We start from the raw sequence: 17,704 nt of genomic DNA on the forward strand, positions 1-17,704 counted from the left end.
TGATTAACTCCACATCATCTCATTCTATGGATAGATGTAGCAATACAACATTGCCTTTTTAAAAAAACAACAACAAACATTTCCCCTGCTTTGCATATGAAAACTCCTGTGTACTGCTGCAGAAATAACGGAGATAACACTGCCTAAAGCAATTTGGAGTAGCTTGGAGTAGCAAATATAAAGTGGCAGTAACAGTCAAACATAATTCCACACAACTTTTGCAGGAGTCTAGATTTAATTTGCTTTACAGGACAGTTGGCCAAACAATGACATTTATCATAAAAATATCCTCTCCATTAAGTAAATCTCATTTTTCTTTCCAAAAGAAAATTCAGTATATACTCTGAGCATTCAGTAGCTCATTTTCAAGATCAGCCCACACAGATTTTTCTTAACAAAACAATCCAGCTTAAAAAAATGCAGACCAATGTAATGACACAGTCATATTGCTTTTGGCTATGTTAACTTTAAAAAACATGCCAATTTAGCTATCTTTCTTTAGGTTTTATTAGAAAAAAGCAGCAGATCAACATTACAATTCAGAGTCTAATCTAAATATGCACTTGACAATGAAGCACATCTGAATGTGGAGTGAAAAAGGATTCCAGAAAACCTTCAGTTTTGCCAATCTCCTGCTACCCAAATCATCTATCTTTTCTTCTGGCTTTCTGATGACTGAAATCAAATGAGGAACAAAAGATTTATTGCTATGAAAACAAAACCATAGTACAGTAGTATGAGTTCTGGGTGCTAAGCATATTCTGTCAAGTTAACTTAAGAATTTCAAAATGTACTTAAAACTTTTGTTTGGCCATGAAAGTCCATAAGCTGACTGATCCAAGTATAAACTGAAATGTCAGGTCTGGACAAAAAGAGTTAGCATGTTAACCTCCAGTTCTCAGACAGTAATAAAAAGATACAATTCCAACAGCCAAGAAATTAAAATAAAAAAAAACGTTGATCTGACATTCAAGAGCTAAGTTTATTCTTACGCTCATTTTATTTGCACCCAAAATAATTTTAGACCCACCAGGAAAAAAAAAATAGTATTTATGGACTATCACACAATTGAAAAAGAGAAACAATTGTGTTTTGACTTGGTTATTTTTCCCCCACTGAGGTATAAAATCTACATATAAATTTGATACTTCACTATAACAAATTGTACTTTTCGTAGTTCTGATTTAGTTTCCATTAAACCCTGTTTACTTTATTCTTTTTAAACCACATAATTCTTATTTCATGTTATTGAATCCGTTTTCCAGCTGTTTATTTGTGGATCTATATTTAGTAGTCTGGTTACCACTACTAACCAGGAAAAAAAAAGTCTTGGAACTTTCTTCATCTCAACAGCACTTTCAGCAGAGCTTACTGATGTGCAAGCAAACTACAATGATATGCAGCTCTTCAGAAAGAATATTTCATTGATTATGTTTCCACTGTCCAAATGTTCTCTAAATTATTTGCTGGAAGAAACTCGTTCAATCCTGTAAACATCAGTGGGCGCAGTTTCACTAGTATGTGTGGTAGTTTCACATCCTTATACAGGAAGGCTGGTTCACAGCTACTGAAAAGCTGCAGGAGTTCTAACAGCTGATGAACTGTGGATTCTGCAGAGAAGTTTCCTTCTGTTGCTACTTAACAGTGTAGCCAAAATATTAGCCGAGGTAGCCCAGTCAATCCTTTCTTTTCTTCAGAACCTCTCAGAATATTTCTGGAAGGGTGACATTGCGAAGTAGCCACTGCTGAGAGCGGCTGCCATTGCAGTCTCTGATGCTGGGTACCTGGCTGTCCTCTTCGGTGGCTTTGTCCAGGCACTGGTTACTGTTCACATGCAACAGGGTTAATTTCTGGAACGTAAAATAAAAAGAATTGAGTTTTACCTGGCAGAAGATAACCTTTTTATTAATAGCTGTTATAATTCTGTAAGCAAACAGGAACTAGACAAGACCCCTGTGGTTACCAAGTCCAGATCCCCATTCTAAAGATTACGTAAATATGTTGTTCTGTACTGTGGATACTAAAACACTAAGTTTCACAAAAAAACAGAATGGTCTGAATCTTTTAAATGACATTGTTTCTTAAGCAATATCCACTATTCCATAAATAGGACCGTACTGCTGGGGATTTTCAAGGAGTTCGCAATTAAAGTCTGGTAAGATGTACAACTTTGATTACTAGTTATAACAGTAGTTTTCATGACATCAGAATGAATTCAATTCACATTGAACCATTTTTTCTCAGTCAGGGACAAAACTGACCTCAAATTATGTTTTTAGAACTATGTTCCTTTTAAAAACATGTATACATACAAGTGCACATGTACGTACAAAATGCATATAAAGATGCATACATATCTTTTCCAATATCTACTAATCTTACTCATGCAATCTTCCATACACCACTCCATCTACCTCAGCGCTGTTCTTATGGAAAAGAGGAGGTCTTTGGGAGTTGCATTTCCTGCTACTGTACTCTGAATACTTAGTGCATCAGCCTGTGTGTGGCACTGACTGGCATTAGCATCGGTGGTACTACTCTCCCTCAGCAGCACAGCCAGGACACTGAACTGACTGGAGAGTGATAAAAACATGCCCTATGTGCACAAGCAGCAAGATGTTTAAAAAAAGAGCAGTTAAGTGTGCTGCACTCATGCAGCAGCTGGAGAAATGAAGGGACCTGGAACACATTTAAGCAGACAAATGACTAACACACAACTTGTTTTTTTTTTCCCCCCTCTAGTATAAACACCCCCTGAACAGAGGCAGAAGGAAAAAATATAGACAAATCACCCAACTATATGGACATGTGTTCTTGCTAAGTATTCTCTAACTTATTTTTGTGCTTCATTAGCTAGCTTTCAGTAAAGTTCTGAAGATTATTTTATCAGTGGAAAGTCTAGGTACAAAGATAGAAAACACATACAGTCACATTTATGGCTAGGGTTAGGCACAGGAGAAGTTTCTTTTATGGGCTGCAGCATTCTTTGCAAGAGAGACTACTTGGTTCTTTCGGCTGAAGGATACATACTTCTGTATTCTCTGCAGAATCTGACAAGCCTTGCTAGTTTTGTTTGGATCAAAATCTAATCTATAATCTAATAGATAAGTGTTAAAAAGCATTCCCCTCTTGAGACACGGAGAGGGAAAACAAACAAACCAACCAAACAAAAAACCCCACACCCCGACCTGGAACTCCTGGGAAATGCTAGTGATTTTTTATCTAGATACTATCTTCTCCTTCAAAAAACAAACAAAAAAACCCACTTACTCTTGGGTGAATCACTACATATAGTAAGTAATATTACTCATCATATTTACTTATGTCAGGTAAACTGACCACGTCAAAAAAAGAATGAATGGTTTCCAAGACTCAAATTTAAGCATTTCCATTAACATTTCTACCCAATCACAATACTGTAAAGAACTTGCAGATCAAACCATTGATCGATGGATCAATGGCCAATGATTTCTAGATCTGGAGTTCAACACAAAAATTTCAAAATAAGTTTGAATGTTATGGAAAAGATTATGAAAATAAAGCTCTTTGAAGCATCTGTATCTTAAACATACCAAGATTAGAAAAGTAAAACTTTTCTTATAATTTCAGGATGCTGACTTTTTGGTTACAACAGTATTTCCTTTTAACCTTTTGACACGCAAGACATCAGATGCTGGAATTGAAGAAATAAAATTATTCCAGGTATCTACAGGACCAGTAAGAGATAGTGCTTGCTAAGGATCTGTGCCAGTCTCACCTTAACAGAATACTGTACTAGCAGACAGTCCTTCATAGGATCTGGAAGTGCACTGAAAATATTGTTTTTTTTTTTTTTTTTTTTTTTTTTTAAGGGCTCCCCAAAAAAGTTACTAGGTAATTAAATCAATGCAGATGCTCATCAAGTGACCATGAATTAATGACGGAGGGAACATAATCCTGACTTATTTCCTTGCTTATTCAACGGTCAAACAGTGGTCCCACGAAGGATTTTGTTGCTGTGTAGGCTCACATAAAAACACAAGTTATCTTATTTTAATATCACAAGTTACTAGAAGACTTACCACTGGGTCATATTCCCAAAGCTGATTTCCTTTTAGATGATGGCACTTGAGCATTGTTACTGGGCCATTAAGTTTGGAGACATCTAAACACAAATCATCTGTTCGAATTTCTTTGTTGGCAGTATATGAGAAAACCTAGACAGAGAAAGAATGAGAGAAATTGAGAAAAAAGCAGCATTCAACCAAAGAATTCCTGGGGACAGGACAGTGTAGGGGGTAGAAGTGTCAGGAGGCAGGGGGAAAGAAGTGGGGAGTGAGAGTTAAGGGGAATATTTGCATGCATTACTTCATTAATAACCACTGAACTTTTTCTTTTTTTCTTCAGCATGTACAGAAATACTATTTTTTTTTTTTTTTTAGGGGTACAAACACTAAGTTCTTCAAACAAAAGTGATGTTTTCAAACTGCAGACTGTTTCTTGCACAGGAACAGTATGATCCTCAACACAAGTAATCTGTGTATACTGGAAGAGTCAATCAAGAATTAACAAAATGAAAAAACAAATGTTAAAAAAAAGTTGAGATTCGGCACATAGCCATGCACATTAAAAACAACATTTCAGGAGGAGGCATGTCGTTTTGTTTTTGTTTAACTAACAATGCAAACCAGCAGGTCTAAACAGGAGATGGTTCCAGAGAATCTACAGGAGGTAAAGTGTGGCTCACGGCAGTCTCCTCTCCTCATTTCATTTTGACTTTGTAGTTTATCTAAAACATGTTGCAATCAGTCCTCAAAAACCTATAAATGAGAAATCAACAGATCTTCTCACGCAATCCTTTTTACAGGTATTTTCTTCAATAAGGTTTTCCTAAACTTTACTGCTTAAGTAAAATGTAATGATCACTATTGAAAGAACTGAAAAGATGTCCTGATGAGTAGCATTCCAAGTAATTCAATTCATTAATATCATTACAAAAAGTCACCTGATTTCCACCCATCCCATGGCAGTTAAAGATTCCAACTTTCTCATTTTCTTTTCTTGCCATGTTATCCAGACATTGGTTTGTCTCCACGTTTCTTATCTTGGATTGAAAAAGAGCACATCACAAAAAGCTGTTATTTTTAGAAAAGAACTAGGCCCATATCAAACCACACTGGCACCAACTCTCTCTTTTATACACACAGGGGTTATTTGAATGAATTGTAAAATATATGAACGGTACTACAATGAAAAAACACTATCTGAGGCTCACATTCCCAGGTAACTGTTCAAACTACTAGGTTAAAGAATCATGTTTCTTTGCTTTCTTTTGGGGATCTTCCCATATTGTGGGCCCTTCTTCCACAAAGACTCAGCTACAACAGAAGGGACACAATTCTGTCTCCAGCCCCAAACTACCAGAAGTTTCAAAACACTCCCCTAGGCACAGTGGGTTTAATTCCCTTTGAAGTCAGGGGAGATTGGGTTCAATTTCCTCACTTCTTGAGTTATAACCTTAATCCCTGTATTACTATACAGTAAACAGCATGAATATCGACCTGCTGATATCCATGCAGCAGCCTGAACGCCTGCCCTGTTTTGTTAAAAATGTTTTTCTTTTACAAACACGGTATAAAATCACCCTACAAGAGGTGTGATATTTGGCTCAGCATGACTTGTAGGGGGGAGTAGGGCCTACTTATTTAGGACAGCATCATCTGTGCTACCTCTACAGTCATTGAAACCAAAGACAGACAGAAATGTCCAGCAAAGCTTAGGGATCACTGGAATTTGCTGATCACTGAAGAAGATTCTGGGGGTAAAGTTCAGAGTAGTGTTTGTTTTGTTTTTTAAACAAAGTCGTTGCTTGATCTGGTCTAGTTTTGTTAAGCAAAACTCTTCTCTATGTAGAGAAATTTATACACGAAGTTATCCGTAACTATGAATTTCTGAAGGACTGTTTCTAAAGGCCTTTTATGTGAAATTTAGCACTGTACTAAAGAAGGGAAAACACTTCAATTATGGTATTGTATAACAAATTTTGTTTTTCTGTCTGAGAAGCCAGATGTATCATTTTACAGATGATGGGAATATATGTGCAAGTTACTTGAACTTTGCTGGAGGTTAACTTGTTTATACTATTCAGTTCAGAATACAAACAACTTGCTGTGCAACATACTTTTTACAAACAGTAGACAAATACATAGGGTAAAATCTTACCTCCCCCAGAGAAAAGTAATGGCGTGGAATTTGGGAATCAGGATAAACGTTCTCGAGGTACCAGGAGAAAGGCTTGCACTGGAGCTTGCGTCTCAGCCCAAGTCGTGATGATATGTCCCCATAATCAACTTTAGTAACTCCTAGAGATAAAGAAAAAAAAGTTGTATTTAATTATTACCAGTGAATTTGTATACAATTCCATTTAATACAAAAGTGATCGGTATAATACATTGCTTACAATCATCCCTATACTTTTTTTTTTAAATAAGTATAGCATTATGCTTTTTATACTCACAGTGGACAAGTTAATCAGTACCTCTGACATCTTTCTCCTGATAACTATACAAAAGGTTGAATCACTCCATCTGTAGTACACATGACAACTTCTGAGCTATGGTTTGTGGAAGAATATGAATGCAAGTGCTTACTAAGTTAGAGGAAAAGGCTGAAACTGTTATAATCACTAACACCATTCTATCCCCAATGCCAACTGGAGTGTATATGCACCGTGCAGCATATAAAGCAATCTCCTTCTGTGGAGTAAGCAGAACTGCATTTTAATTTATTTCTGTAAGCCAGATACCACCTGCTGAACCCTTCATCATCCATCTAACTGCATAAAGAAACAGACAAAAAGCAGCCTTCACACAGGGAACTAAGCATTTAATAATTTAGTGTTTGTTCAATATAACTGCAGCAGTTGCAGGAACTGCGTTCACCATTAGGCCAGTTACATTTTTTTGTGGTATTTTGCCTGCCTTTTTTTTTCTCTTTTGTTCCTTATTTATCAAAGTGCTCTATTCTTCCTGTATCTTCCCACCCCTTTATGGTGGTTTTAGTTCCTTTGGAACATTAAGTTGTTCAAATCCCATCTGGAAATGGGATGTGAAAGGTATGCACGATCAGTAGGTATTTTTAATTCACTAGAATTAAGCACTGTTATTAATATTCCAATAACAGTAATTAAGGGTAGGATAATTTCCAGTTTTCAGGCATCACATTTTATTTGTATTTTCCATACTATACTTCAAATCACATAGGCCAAAGTAATACTTTACCACACACACACAAAACCCAAAAAACACTCAATTTAAATTCCCTCCACAGACAGCTCAGCTGGCCACTATAGCTAAAGACCTGCAGTTACATGCATTTTTCAGAAATCCCTGCACTTAGAGGATGATAAGTTACTTCTAAAATTGTTGACCTTTTGAAATTGAGTTTGAGATATTTTGAAGTTGGTATCCTGTGTTATTAAATAGAACTGCCAGTAGATGGTGTATTTCTACTCAATTAAGACAGATGACTGCATTACTTCAGCTGTTTGTAAATATCAATAAAATCATTTGTAATTTCAATATTCTAGAAACAAACAATTCCGACTAGCATTTTTCTATATTTCTTTAAACTTTAGAGAAGACTTTTTTGATTTTTGAAAAACTATTCTGGGGAACTATACTAGTAAGTGAATAAAAGCAAATGAAAGCTTTTCTGTTTTAATAACATATTCAATAACGTGAATAAAAATAAATATACAAAAACAAAACAACACCAAAACAGTACCCTCTCTCACCAGAGCAAAGATTTACTGTACATCAAAAAGAATACTCTCTCAAGAAATGATAAAGAAAAGGCAGGCTGCCTTGCTGAACCAACCAGATCTGAAGCACAGAGTCATGAAAATGAAGCTGATGTATAAAACAGTTATCATGCCATCCTTGCAAGAACCTTATGGCATTCAAAACTCATTCATCAACAGAATTTGCTACACTGATTTTCACAAAAAGAAGAAATAGGTTTTGCCATTTTACTGAATGGCATAAGATTGAAGTCTCAACCATATAGAATTAAATACCAAGTGACACTTAATGGTGTACAAATGTGTTACTTCTTAAAGTAGTTTTAAATGTCACCATGTAGAAGAAATGTGCCAGCTGATTTTCACTCCATTACACTGAAATAAAAGGTGTACATTATATCCACTTAACCATTTTTAGCATGACAGACCTGAAAAAACAAAACCCCTCTGAAGTCATGTCTGCTCCAAACCATATACTGGCACGCGGATTAGAGTTAGCATCAGCTTTGCAGCTGGACTGGATAGCAGAAAGAGTACAGTTTGCCTTAGTGGTGCTCTTTAACAAGGCTAAGTTACTCTGTTTTTCAGGTAAGCAAGTCTCTTCACTGCTTCCGGTACCTTCTCCATAATCAAAAATGGCTTGAGTATCCCTAAAGGTTTGCACTACACTGTGCAGACACAGTTACTAATAGGTAACAGTTTGGGGTAGAAATAGAAGCGAACCAGGAAAACCGCAAAATAGAAATCATACAAACATTTAAAGACATTTCTGAAACATTTTCTGCACACAGTAGCAAAAAATGATATATGCACTGAAGTCTTAGATATGTCTTCCAGTATTTTTATACTTGGTTTTAAATGTTCAGATAAAAAAAAATGCAAACTCATATCAAATAATCCCAAAACCAGTCTTTTGTACAAATTTAAGATTCATCTCAGCACTTGCTGGTAATGTCACTGTTCTTGAAGAAATCTGGTATGCAGTACCAGGCTGCTCTGAACAGGAAAGACCATTACATATTACTGATCAATCAGAACTCTTGGTTATACTTACACTTTTACTCAGAAGTAATCAAATTCTTTGATTTGACAAATGCATATTTCTCGCCCAAGCAGCCATTTTTGCAATTTGGCTACTAAGCATCAGAAGAAATGTTTAGAAGCTACTCACTCAATGCTATCACTATTTTCTGAAAAATTTATTCCTCTATTTTTGAGAAATAATTCTATAGACTGGGAAGGAACCATTTCAAAATTAGTAAATTCTCCACTCTTTTCACTATAACAGTACAAATAGCCTACTGCTTTTGCAAGCAAATACTGTCTATCAGTAGAATACTCCTTCAGGAGTTTAATTATTAAATTATTATTTATTAGGCTTCCCAGTGGCCATGTTGCAACAGTTTTACTGTCCTCAAAATTTCAAAAGAGCTGAAGATTTGCTTGCCAAGTTCAATGTGGCAATATATTTATGCTAAACTGCTTTGAAAAACGAGAAGCATGATGTTTTCATCATGATTATAAGCCACTCAATCATTTTTCAAAAGCACTGCATGAAAGCTGTTTCATCCAAAACCGGTCTTCTGTTAAAAAAATCATAGAACTTGTTTTTATTCAGTATTATGACACTTGATAAGTAATAATCATTAAAACCAATTCAAGCAGTTATGTATTTACATCTCCAGTTAATGCTAATAGGGAATACTAGCTGAAAACAAGACCATATGGAATCTCTCTATGTATTTTGAAGATAGGTTTAGCTACATTGCAAGATCAACTACCATTGACTCAGTGCCTTCTCTGTCCTCCCTACCACCCAGAAACAGAAACATTATCCTGGACTTACCATGCTTGGCTAGAGACGGGCACATGTGGTGATAAGAAATTAGGCTTACTGATCCAGTTCTCAGGATAACACACCTATGTCTGTCTAGATGGTTCTTGCTTAGATAATTCTACAGTGCTGTCTTTTCAGGCCTTCTACCTCTTCAATTCAGCTCCAGTGCAATCAAAGATACGTTCTGGGTAAAACTTTTGATCAACAATAAAATTAATTTCCATACACACTAGATGAGGCTCTACCCAAGCTCATTAGAGCTGCTTTTTGGGATGCCTGGAGTGTACCAGCTGGGATAAGAGAGGCTGCTGAATGACAGCCATGCACACTGGCCCAGGAACAGGAGGCTGCATGTAGGAGCTGCAACCCAGACTCACGTGCAGCACGAGGTTTAAAGCATCTATGCTTCACATTTAGACGGAAGATAGCAGAAAATGCCACAACGGTCAGTTTACCATTAATTAGTAGTTATAAGAAGGTGTGGGGGAGGTAGCTGTGGTAAGCCAACCTCATGCTCTGCAGCTGCTGCTGCGGAAGGGGGCAGTTTCCCTTGCTCAGCTTCAGATTCCTGCTGCGCTTCCTGTGCTGACACAGGTGCTAACTTAACCAGTAGAAAGCCAGCCCAGAGAATAAAACATCCTGAGGAGTTTATGTCAGCTTCTTTAACTTGCTAAATGAACAATCAACAAGTGAGGGGAGGACCCCATCCCCTGGCATGACGGGCAGGGTGCTCTCCTTGCAGCAAACTCTTAGATTGACACCACCTCACCTTGGCAATCCCATCACAGTATTTTAGACTACAGAAGGAGAGGAAAGAGCTACACTAAAAATCGTAAAGAAGCGGCAAAGTCTGCAGAACAAGCTAACAGGAGCCAGACTATTCACCTGCGTGTGCCGGATTCCAGCAGGAAATGGTCTGGGAAACAGCACCCTGCTGAAACACACAACTGTGAGAAAAACTGTAGACTAATGCAGAAAGACTACAGCTAATGCCATTACCATCTTGGAGAACAGCTGTTGCGTGCAATGAGATAGGTTTGATTTTGGCTGAGCTGAACCTGCTGCAAAGTTGTCCTGCCCAGCTTCCTGCTGTACCTATCTATTTCTAAGCAGAAAGACGGCTTCTAAAATGCATGAAAGCTTAAAAGAGACAAATAATTCCTACTAGGTTGTACTTATTAGAGGAAAAAAGGATTACAGGCTTGCTTTTCAAGAGTGCAGCTTTCCATTTAACTACATTATATCAATAGTAAAAAGTCTCTTGAGTTCTTATCAGTCAAGCAGTAAGCCATTTTTTTCAGACAATTCAGATTATATGAAGTGGGAAAAGCTACCTGAGAATCTTAGGTTTGCTTTCCCGGACCAATCCCTCTGTAGTTCACTATCTTAGGGGAGCAGAAGAGAAAGGATATAAAGGAGGAAACAAATTTCTTGTTAGCTTGGCTCAATGATGCCTGTCAGTATATTAGTTCCTTCAAAATCCAATTTTCTCATCCATGTCAACTAACGAGAAAAAACATGGATGCACGGAGGATTGCCTCTTTTCCTTTCTCATCTGTACCCAGGCTTGCAAACCAGCATCAGCTAAAAAATTCTCACCTTGCTCTTTGCAAGAAGTTGTGACACTGTCACAGTAATACTGAAAGTACGCACTGCACTAGTAAAGAGTTTCACAGGCTGCATACTGTAGTCTGCAAGAGGGTCGCTACACCATCATCCTGCAAGAACTAAACATTTAATTTTCACATTAGAAGGATGCTTGGAAAACCAGAACATGGCTATGCGAGTCAATGCAGCAGAGATTCACTGAGTTGGCTCAGAAAGACACATTGAAAATTTACAGTGATATTTGCTGTCAACAGGTAAAAATCAGCAGTTTGCACACCTCGTAAGCCTGGAGATACCAGAATGATAACAGTAAGGGATATGGGGACTTCCCCAAATAATAATTCATTCTAGATAATACCTACTGGCTCTAATGGTTCACATGGATTTGGAGGAAAGAATGAGCAGCACCAAGTATAATTTGTAAGTTCATTCTCAAACAATAAATGTTATAACTAAAAGAGAGCCACAGTACTAACCATTTCTTTTTCACAGCTCCCAGCAACAAGCCAGTTTCAGAATAACCTAACTTATTCAGGTTCTGTATGATCCTACAATTCTTAAAACACTTGGAAATTCTAGCATCAAACTTCAGTGCAGCATCAGTATGGATATGGGTACACAAATGAGACTGTGCGCCAGTTGGCTGGTGCAGATGCTCTAAGAACAGCTTAGAGCTCTTGGCAAGAAAACATCCATATCCACGAAACGTCCAGGCTATTAGCATACAACAACCTATGCAAACGTACATCTTTCAGAAGGAAAGAGAATGTACAGTGCAATTACAGCTAATTGCTGAAGTTACTTTCCCCATTTCAACTTCTACTGATTTTCTAAGTGAAATTCTTACACTCCTTTTCTCCAACAGGAGAATGCATTTATATTCCACAATACTGCAAAACCCATGAAAGCAAGCCCTATCAAAACAGTAATTCTACAAAACGAAAACACTAACTTCCTTTTGTAGCTTATGGTTACCACATGAAATGGGAGCACTACAAAGGTTATATATATATATAAAGTAACACAGCCTCACCACTGCGTTGAGTAATTCAGGTTTGTTTTCAAGAGCTTATTTTTATAGTTAGGTGTTCCTAGCTGCTTAGTACATCCAAAAATCTAGCTTGACATGGATCTATAAAAGCAATCTTAGCCAAAAATAATTGCAGCTACTTATATACAACTTACCTCAATGATATATTTATGCATGTGATGTTTGAACTCATAATGCTTCATTAATAAAAACAAAGGGCGGTAGCCATAAGCTATTAAGCTTTTGATTTCACCTAAAAGGCTTTGAGTAGTACCAAGATTATTTTTTTTTATTTTTCTTTTTTAAATCTTACATGTCTTAAGTAATGTGTTCTCTTAAGAAAAAACAGTACAGAGAAGCATGGTCATTTGTTCTCACAAGTATTCTCAAAACCTGTAATCTAAATTTGATGTTGTTCAGACTCATGCTACACTGTATTATAGGTTTTAAATTTCAACACTCATGCAGGTTTAATAAGCAAGTCATAAGGGAATACTAGTTTTTAAAAGTACTTATTTGGAAAAGCAGATTCAGCATATAAAACTACTGCAGAGTGTTTGAAGTTGAAAGTCTCTATATATCTCAAGTAGTTATGGGTGTCTGTTGCTCCCCAAAGTTTGTCTCTCGTTCGTTGGCTTTTTAAACAACAAAACAACCTGCAGTGGAAGGTAATAATTCAGTATTTCCCAGGCTTCCTTTCCTTTACTGAAAGTTTCTTTGCACAAAGTTTGAGTTTATGGGAAATTTGCTTTCATATATTACATTTTCATGTTTTGTTAACATCCATTTTTAAGAAACATCATAAATAACATCACAGTCAAATATACTGGCAACTATCCTACGCTCTGGATAGCGAAGTGCAAACACTACCAAGCCAAATGACATTAAGTTTTGCCACTCCTGCTACAGCAATTCACTTAAATCATTTCTGATCGATTCAGCCTTGAATGCCTACAACACAGAAGCCAGAAGCCAAACACCAGCACGTTATGAGATGCATTCGGATGGCTAGCTTTCAGCACTACAATTGAACTCTTTGACGTTCTACTGAGTTTTAATTCCCTTGCACAGGAAGCTCATTCATAAGTCATGTTCATATTTAAAAGAAAAAAAAAAAGGCTTCAAAGACTTCAGGGCACATCTCTGGTTAGGCTAACAAAATTATTTTTTAATTAAGGTCTTCCTTTTTGTACATCTTACATGAGCTTTGTCTTACAAACTTCAAAGCGATAACATTTTTATCTAAATGCTCATAATACTCATGTTCTTTACCAGTAGTAATTCTTTTAAATTCTTAATAGATATTTCTCATAACCAAAGGCCTGCTCACCTGGGGAAATGATATAAAAAAAGTTTTTGAATTCATCCATCCAAACTTCTGCAAGCCGTCTGTTATTTTTGTTGATTATTTGCCCCGTACCTCCTGGAAAAGTGTATGGTGTTGCTTTTCTGAATACATGCCCAACATGTGAACAAGTTACAATTTCCAAAGTGCCACCACACTGCCAAATCTGAAAGTGAATTAACAGTTACTGCATAGCTTCAAATGGATAAAAGATATATATTTAACATTGTAATTATTTGCTTTTGTTCAAGTTGGAGAAATATTAGATAACATCTAAAACATACACATACTGCATGGAAGAGGAAAAATAAGTCTGTTTCCTGCTCCACAGGTAAGAATGCTCACAAGTGTGAGTAGGATAGCATAAGAAATAGTTTATCAGGCCTCACAGCATGGGATTACTTTAGAGAACTGGGCAAGCTGACAGCAAAGGAAGGAAAAGGCTCACAAGAATCACAAGGAATAACAGGTAGTAATTTGTCCACACAGTCTACTATAAAATAGATTCTCCATGTAAAAAGAAGATACATTTTGAAAAATTTTACTTGGGAAGTATTTTCAGTTTTATTTTGGACCTCAGATTCAGAAATAGCAGATTCAGAAACTTGAATTTCTACAGAAGTGCCCATCTATATACTCTGAGATGACAAGTGAAACAAAAGGAAACAGTTCTATTTGGTAGCAATGAAAGTGAAACAACAGTGGTTAGGTCCACATCCAACTGAAAACATGAAATCATTAGGGTAGAGAACAACAAGAATAGAGAGTAACAGAGCTGCTCACATTTCACTGATGTGCTAAACATCACTGACAGCATTACTCTTAACTTATGCTCGCCAAGTGGATTTTCTAACTGAATTCCTTCTTAAAAAAGCCCATGTATTTATTCAGGATGAACACTCTGATTACATTTCTGTCATAAGCCTTTCAGCTACTCATCATACACTTTTCCTCACTAATAGGTACAGTTTCTGCACATCTCCACTGGAGGAACTTGACAGGAAGTATACTGCTAACTGCAAAAGGAGAGGACGCTGTTGCAGGCATCATATCTGTATTTTGTAGAACTCGAAATGTCCTGACTGTAATAAAACACTGAACAGAGGTGAATTTTTACCTACCCTGAAAGAAATTTCTAAGTTTTCTCCACCCCAAATATCCATTCCAGCATCATATGTCCCAATTTCCTGAAAGTAATCTCTGTCTATTGAAAAAAGACCTCCTGCCATTGTTGGTGTCCTGAAAGAAAGACCAAAAAAAATAAGCATCAGTCACTATGAAGACATAATTAAATACATTTCACGCTTACACTGACAAAATGGCTTTTTATTTCTCCAGTTGGTAATTTGTTCCTTCTCAGTAGGTTTCTGTCCAAATTCAGTTACCATTGATGCATTTGCTAGCTCAAAATTTTCCAGAGAAGGAACAGCTAGTGACAGTTGTTCTTGTTTTCTCACTTCAAGTTTGACTCTGTATAGAGAAACAGCCCCAGTAAGCTGCTACCATTCCTGGAAAAGGAGACTTCTGCCTCCAGTGATGGTAACTCTCATAAAAGGGAAAAGTTTCTTACAGGAAATTTATACTTCTGTCAACTACTCTTGAAAAATTACAAAAGGCCGTGAAGTGGCCTGCTTGCTTTCACTATTATTGCTTAATACAAGAAAATTGTACAATCGGAGTTACAAATAGATTTTCTTTACAACTTCCTTATTGGTAGGATGTAAAAGCAAGACTGTGCTAGTTTCTCCTAACTAGCAACACCTAGTTTCTCACAACAACACCTCCCAAATTCACTTGAAAAAAAAATTAACGAACTACACATTCATCTGTTGATATAATTTTGTATTTCATGTCTACAAATTGTTTTTCCAACTTTTTTTTTTTTTTTTTAATGACCAATTCTTCTGAAACACTTTAAGCTTTTCCTGGAAGAAATGTAAAATATAAGCTAGAGTGGTAACAGTCTTTAACTAAAAACCTGTGTGTTCTTCCCCTAAAATGGATACTGGAAAAAAAATACTCCTTTAAGCACCATCCTGAGAATGTGCTTAACTTATTAACTCCTCAATTTCATAAATCTTCATAACGGAAAAACAAATAAACAATAATACTGAACACCACATCCTCACCTTTTTGGTTAGTATCTTTCTTTTCAGAAAGATAAGGCCAGAAAATGTAAATTTGCAATTGTTAAAAAGTACATATTACAGACAACTTATCTGCGTTTCTCATTATATTCGTTATAACATCTACATGACATGCTAGAATAAATTTGCCTCCCATCCATGCATTTTGAAGACATTAAGTTTATGTATGCACATAGAAATATATATATATATACGCAAAAAAAAAAAATGACATTCAAAATACTGTTTACTTTCTTAGAACAAAAAATAAAAAGGAGGCATGCTTCAGTAAAAATCTGTGCATCATATAAAAACTAGCAAAGAGCTAGCAGCTAGCTGGCAACTGGCATAACACACAGAAATTTTTCCACAGTGACATACTGCTAGCTTCCTTCCCTGCTTCCAGAAGTTACCAACAACTAATCCATGTAAAATAACCTTTATGCTATTTCTTCATACAGACCAAAATGATGCTACAACACAATTCATTAATTACTTATATACAAGATTAACCTAGAAAAGACGTGTGTAAACATCAGGCGAACATTTCACCCAATTTAATCATTACCTAACAGGAAGGGTTCGATCTCCTTTCCGTCGATCCATCTCTCTCTGAGGAACCGGATACCAACGAAAATTCAGCTTCCAGTTGAACCCACCATAGGTCATATCAGAACCTGCCATATATTCAAAGGTGTCATCGCTAATTACGTCAATGATGGGACACACTACTGTTCTCCTAGAAAGAGGAAAGAACCAAATCTTATTAATTCAAGCGTCAGAAAAAAAAAAAAAAGTTGTTTTCCATTTTTAACAGGTACAGTTTAAAATTTCAAATGCTATCTTTTAACTGTACTCAACAAATTGTTACCATGAAAGATAACAAGCTCTATCTTGCTAATCAGAAATAATAAAATGTCTTTTTCTGACCCAATTTTGGCACTAGCACTTTTTTTTTTAATAGTATTTGCATTATTATCAGTAATAAATAATCATCCTCCTGCAGACAGAGGATTTGATCATAGCATATCTCAATGTCACACAGCAATTGAATATAAAAGAGAAGAGGTTTTGTTTTCTATTTAAGTGCTCAAAGTAACATTTTGAAGTAACATTTTGAAATTAAGACTCTGACATTAGCCCAGGGGAAGTACTCCAATATGCCATCAGGACTAAGAGATTATAGCCATCATTAACAAAGTATAGCTACTGCAGCAAAGTCAACAGGAAGAGGTTTCCTTGTTCACTGTCTTGACATCATTAAGGCATATACTCAGACATGATAATTCTAATCATCTTAAAGACACTTAAGTAACTATCCTTAAGCAGGCTTCCTCTCACAGAAAGCTCAGTAAAGATTCAGGGACTGAAACTAAGTTCAAAGGATTTATTTTGTTGGGTTATTTGCAAAAATTATAACAATAATTTACAGTGTCTGACAAAAATTTCTATTGATGATAACAACTTAAAGGCTACTATTGTCTTTGCATGGTTCTGTACAGATTCATTAGCTGCAGCTTTGTCATAATGTTGTATCTCGTACCATTAAAATGTAAGTGATTTGCACCTCTAGCCACAAGAACAAAACAGATCTGTAACACTGCGCTTAGCAGCTAGCCTATTTAATATACTGCTTATTAACAGACTAGTCTGCAACTACAGCATTACTGCTCAGATATGTGAATGTTTTATAAAGCAAATCAATTCTCTCTTTTTTTTGTTTTTGCTTTTAACTCTGAATACAGTTTCCATCACGCTAACATGGACATAAGTGTTGTGAATATAGACTTCAGAAATACAGAGCTATGTTAGTGCAGTGTACTTCAGCATGATTCCAGTAACTACTCTAACTTTGGAAAATACATCCTTGAAGACTGAGACATATCATAGAAATCCACTCATTCACAAGTAATCCACAGCACAAATATATTACGAAATAAAGAAATCACACAGAGAACCTGAAAACGGTAAAATTCGA

The 17,704-nt window shown here is 36.2% G+C and overlaps 1 protein-coding gene across 4 annotated transcripts in view; it reads right to left on the reverse strand.

Moving 5' to 3' along the window:
* Nucleotides 1–216: 216 nt before the first annotated feature.
* Nucleotides 217–17,704, reverse strand: part of GALNT1 (polypeptide N-acetylgalactosaminyltransferase 1) — a 164,126-nt gene continuing 146,638 nt past the window's right edge. For all 4 annotated transcript variants that reach the window (XM_040548972.1, XM_040548973.1, XM_040548975.1 and 1 more), the window contains 7 exons: nt 16,295–16,465; nt 14,722–14,839; nt 13,586–13,766; nt 6,202–6,341; nt 4,985–5,083; nt 4,062–4,196; nt 217–1,850 (listed from right to left, as the gene is read on the reverse strand). In XM_040548972.1, the coding sequence (XP_040404906.1) occupies nt 1,704–1,850; nt 4,062–4,196; nt 4,985–5,083; nt 6,202–6,341; nt 13,586–13,766; nt 14,722–14,839; nt 16,295–16,465 (991 nt within the window). In that variant the 3' untranslated portion in view covers nt 217–1,703. The remainder of the gene's footprint in view (nt 1,851–4,061; nt 4,197–4,984; nt 5,084–6,201; nt 6,342–13,585; nt 13,767–14,721; nt 14,840–16,294; nt 16,466–17,704) is intronic.

This window comes from Cygnus olor, chromosome 2, assembly GCF_009769625.2.
Source record: "Cygnus olor isolate bCygOlo1 chromosome 2, bCygOlo1.pri.v2, whole genome shotgun sequence".
Classification (NCBI taxonomy): domain Eukaryota; kingdom Metazoa; phylum Chordata; class Aves; order Anseriformes; family Anatidae; genus Cygnus; species Cygnus olor.